We start from the raw sequence: 5000 nt of genomic DNA, 5'->3' as shown, positions 1-5000 counted from the left end.
CCTCTAGTTCTGGGTGCCTGACGCAGTGCCAGTCTCTAGTTCTGGGTGCCTGACACAGTGCCCTGCCAGCCTCTAGTTCTGGGTGCCTGACACAGTGCCAGCCTCTAGTTCTGGGTGCCTGACACAGTGCCAGCCTCTAGTTCTGGGTGCCCTGACACAGTGCCAGCCTCTAGTTCTGGGTGCCTGACGCAGTGCCAGCCTCTAGTTCTGGGTGCCTGACTCAGTGCCAGCCTCAGTGCCCTGCCAGCCTCATGCTTCTCTCTCCGACTTTGTCCCTGACCCGTGGTAGGTCCCTATAGAGGTCCACATATCTGATTGGTCCGTCCATGTGACACCTCTAGTGCCATTCGTCGACTCCATCCAGGGCCTTTTTCCTGGATAAATAACACACTGTTATTCCACCCCTTCCTCATGGCAGGTCTTCTCTTTGCTGGACCTCACACGCTACTGCACAGGCGTGTGCCTCCAGATCGCCGCGCACCTCAAGATCAGCGTGTTCAGCATCACGCCGCCGGGGGGCCACGCCCACCGCGAATGATGGCCTGCCCGGCGGGAGGAGCCAGTGGACGACGAGGACGACGCCCCGCTTCTGAGAGCAGAAGACGAGGAGCAGCGCGCGCCGCCCGCCGCCCCACAGAGCCTCCACGACAGCCTCCACGCAGTCACCTCCACGTAGGACTAGTCTGATCCACGTCTTCACCACCTCCTCCACCTCCACGTAGGACTATAGTCTGGTCCACGTCTTCAATGAACGGCAGACCAGCAGCACACATACAGCACAGTATGGTGTGTGTTTGTATTACTATACTTGCGAGGACATCGAGAGGTTATAGGGCGGCATTGGAAAAAATAGCCGATCTAAAAGTGCAACACCTATTTTCCGGTGTGGGACACCAGTGCGCAACTATGTATAGATCGCCCTAAACCCCAACCCCTTTTTTAAAAAGAAAAACACCCTTTTTTAACCATATAACAACCACGTCTCTTTTTGAGGATATTCTTGGCAAGTATAGTAATACAAGTAAACACACACACACACACACACACACACACACACACACACACATAAATGAATGGAAATCAGGCACAGGTTGGAATAATCATCTCATGTCATCAGGTAATTGGGTTTTTGCATCAAATCAACTAATGTTCCATTATTTCCTTCCAAATCAGTCACCAAAATAAGTTGGCTTCAACGGGTACCACATACAGTTAGCTTGGGCAGAGATCAATACCACTCAATATTTCCTCTCTGGTCCAGTAAAGTAAAAAGTGGTGCAAGTGATATTTTTCGATTGAAACAAAAAGGTTTTGTGATAAAAAGTTAAAGCTCTACATTGTGATAAATAAGTAATCATTGATATAGAGTGTTCGTTAGGGAACAGCTCTTTAACCATTTCTGACCTGAGATAAGATATTAAAAAAAGATCTTCTACATCCTGACAGTTTTCTGAAAAAGCTATGTTTCTATGTCAGTCGTTCTTCGATTTAAAAAAAATAGCAGACCTACAAGCTCGTAGCGCGCCACTTGGTGCTATGAGCTTGTAGATCTGCTATTTTTCAATAGCTAAAGCATAACATAATGCCAACACCGCCCCAAAATGGGTTAATAAACAATTGTAACTTTCCACGACTGCTTTGATGTTTGCCCAAGCTAAACGTTGCATACCCGCTGAAATATTCAGTGAATCATTTCTACAGTTCTATAATATTTATTAATTGAACGTGGCTCAATCCGAAATGAACTCAAATCAGGGCTATGGAAAAAAAGCAAAGCAAAACAAATGAATAACCTTTCGGACCTCAAGTAATTTCCAATGAAGACGGTAAACGTGGGCTGACCGGTGAACGAGGTACACTGTCATAGGCTGCAGGTCGAAGGGGCGGAGCCTGTTAATGCTGAGAACGGATGACGATTATTCTGTGACCCGAGGACGTTTCTACAAATGTCTTCTAAATCCTGACAGTTTTCTGAAATGCCCCCATGTTTCTATGTCAGTGGTTCTCACAGGGTTAAAACCCTATGTTTCTACGTCAGTGGTTCTCACAGGGTTAAAACCCTATGTTTCTATGACAGTGGTTCTCACAGGGTTAAAACCCTATGTTTCTATGTCAGTGGTTCTCACAGGGTTAAAACCCTATGTTTCTATGTCAGTGGTTCTCACAGGGTTAAAACCCTATGTTTCTATGTCAGTGGTTCTCACAGGGTTAAAACCCTATGTTTCTATATCAGTGGTTCTCAAAGATTTTCATGTCAAGGACCCCCAAAAATATATGTAATTGGCCGCCGACCCCCATCTGAAAAATATGTTGTTCCAGGGACAACATATTTTAAATATATTTTCGCTCTGAAACGATTTTTTTCTAAAATAGCCGATCTACCAGCTCGTAGCGCGGCACTCGGTGCCGCGCTACGAGCTTGTAGATCTGCTACTTTTCAATAGCTAAAGCATAACAATGCTTAAAACACCAAAATAAAAGGATCCGTTTATGTCAACAAGGACCCCCAAATTATGAATGTATTTTTGGCTGCGGAGATATTTTGATATGTGCCAAATACTATAATGTTAACATATAAACCTCGGAAATTGAAAATTGCGGAAATTGTGGAAATTGGGGAAATTGAGGAAATTGCAAATTGCGGAAATTGCAAATTGCATATTTATAACTGATATAGCATAACATATTAACATATAAACATTTGAGCACCACTGATATAGCATAACATTAACATATAAACCTTTGAGCACCACTGATATAGCATAAACATATTTATAACTGATATAGCATAACATTTTTTTCAGAAAACTGTTGGAATTTATAGAAAATCGTCAATAGATGATGCAACGACATACTCCGCTCCATTTCCTCCTCCCTAAAGGGCTAACATTAATTATTTGATTGTATAGAATTCAAATGACGCCTTAAATTTTTTTGCTTAATGTTTTTTGTTTTTTTCCTTCTGTTTTTTTTTAATTTCTCTCGAGTATTTAAAGCCACTGATGAACAATGTATTTTTTTTATTTCTGGACATGAATGCTATATCAATGTGTCCCAACGAAACGGACACAAACACTAGTTTGTTTGAAGGCCTTCTGTTCTTCGTAAATGGCTTTTTTTTTTTCTCTCTCCGTCACTTATACAAATGATGTAGTTACAGTAACTTACAGTATAGGTGAATGTATAATATTTGGTACTTGAAAAGATGCAGTGACTTGAATTGTCACTCGTCGAACAACCATTTTACCACGTGATCCTGAAGACTGGAATGAGACCTTTCTACCATGTTTCCAACTCCACTAGGGAAGGACAAAGGGGACATTACTACTACTACAGTGCCGGCACACAAGCTATCTTAGGGTTTATAAATTATCTCCATAATTATGATGATTATCTGGACAAATAAAGATGGAGTCACGATGCCCCCCCCCCCCACTCTGATGTATGTTGCAGAAGGGAGTGTTCTAAAAAATAATTTTCGTTTTTCAACTTATGACCTGAACTACAGTTTGCATTGCAAATGTTCTGCGATGTTGCACTGTGTCCGACAATATAACACACCGTGAAGACACCTTTGTACTAACAAGTATGCGAGACAAAGCTTGTAATAAAGAGTCCTTTTTTTCATTCATAACTCTTGTAATGATTTTAAAAGAAAAATAAACAAGACCAGCGAAAAACCGCAAACAAAATCCCTTATTTTTTCTTTATTTCAGTGTGAAAACGATTCACTCTCTGAATTTGACACATCCCAGCCAGGGGGAATCCATTCCAGACATCCAATGTGTTACTCAATGCCATGAGCATGCGTGAAAAGTGTCAGCCCTGTGTTTGGCCCTCAGTTTGGACTAGGGTTAGGGTTAGGTGTGAGGGAGGAAAGGCCCTGTGTTTGGCCCTCAGTTTGGACTAGGGTTAGGGTTAGGTGTGAGCGAGCAAAGGCCCTGTGTTTGGACTGAGGCTAGGGCTAGGTGTGAGGGAGGAAAGGCTAGCTCCCATGTGAAACACGGGGGGCTGGAAACCAAGTTATGGGCGCAGACATGTATACGACATACAAAAAGTCTGATATTTGCTGCGGGTTACAAATCACCCGTTGCTCCTGACATGCGTTGCCGGTTACAAATCACCCGTGGCTCCTGGACACACGTTGCCGGTTACAAATCACCCGTGGCGTGCGGTTAGGTTTAGGTTAGTGTCTGGGTATATAGGGTGTCGGACCCTTGGTATGTCGGCATTGTCGGAAAAACAAAGGCCTGCACCAAGTTATGGTGTGTCCAAATAAAAGTGTTATTTTTCAGGACAAGTACCCAAAGTGTTCCGATTGATTCCAATGTAGTCATTGTTCATTCACAAGCTCTAGTTAATATAGTTACTTTTCATTGCTTCAATATTTATGAAACCCACAGATGACCACTTAATCTCTAAAAAATATATATTTCAAAAACAGCCGATGTACGAAAGCCCAAAACGCCAACACGTTGTGAGCTAGTATAGCGGCTAGTATTGCTAGTACTAGTACTTATCTTATGTGTGACACTGGCACGAAAAACATAAAACATTGAACTTTGGAGATACAAGGTTTCTGCCAGGAACAATATTTTTGTGAGGAGGGGTTTTTGCATCATTTCACTTGTGCAGTAGCAGCAGCTAAACTCTTAAATACTGCATAGTCTCAGTTTGAATGTTAGGCGAGCAACAAGCAACGACTCATCCACAGGCCTAAGAAGGCTCCAGTTAGACTTGGCTGCGCAGCGAAAATAGACAATCTATTTTCTGTGCGTGACAGACAGGCACACACCAGAGCATACTGTACATGGCGTTATTATGGAGTCATAAAAAGGACAGAACAAGCAGAACTGTCTAAATCAACATTCCATCATGCCGTTCATCTGAAACGCATCATTCATGAACAATACAATCAAAATAATTTAAGCATGCCGAGAGTGGGTGGGTGCGGGTCTGAATTTCAGACACTTTCAGACTCACAGGTCCCACAGGGACAC

General features: G+C 42.8%; 1 protein-coding gene across 2 annotated transcripts in view; it reads left to right on the top strand.

Moving 5' to 3' along the window:
• The window catches only part of chpt1 (choline phosphotransferase 1), a 20594-nt gene extending 16162 nt beyond the window's left edge, over positions 1-4432 (top strand). The window contains exons 8-9 of one of the 2 annotated variants that reach the window (XR_013963557.1): positions 419-3911; positions 3958-4432. Coding sequence is in view for 1 of the 2 variants with exons in the window: in XM_080757345.1 (XP_080613471.1) it covers positions 419-538 (120 nt within the window). In the remaining variant the exon portion in view is untranslated. Of the gene's footprint in view, positions 1-418 lie in introns of both variants that reach the window. The other variant, XM_080757345.1, reaches the window with a different exon arrangement.
• The last annotated feature ends 568 nt before the right edge of the window (positions 4433-5000 follow it).

This window comes from Protomyctophum bolini (assembly GCF_963924005.1).
Source record: "Protomyctophum bolini genome assembly, chromosome: 23".
Classification (NCBI taxonomy): domain Eukaryota; kingdom Metazoa; phylum Chordata; class Actinopteri; order Myctophiformes; family Myctophidae; genus Protomyctophum; species Protomyctophum bolini.
This window is presented reverse-complemented; position numbering and strand designations above follow the sequence as displayed.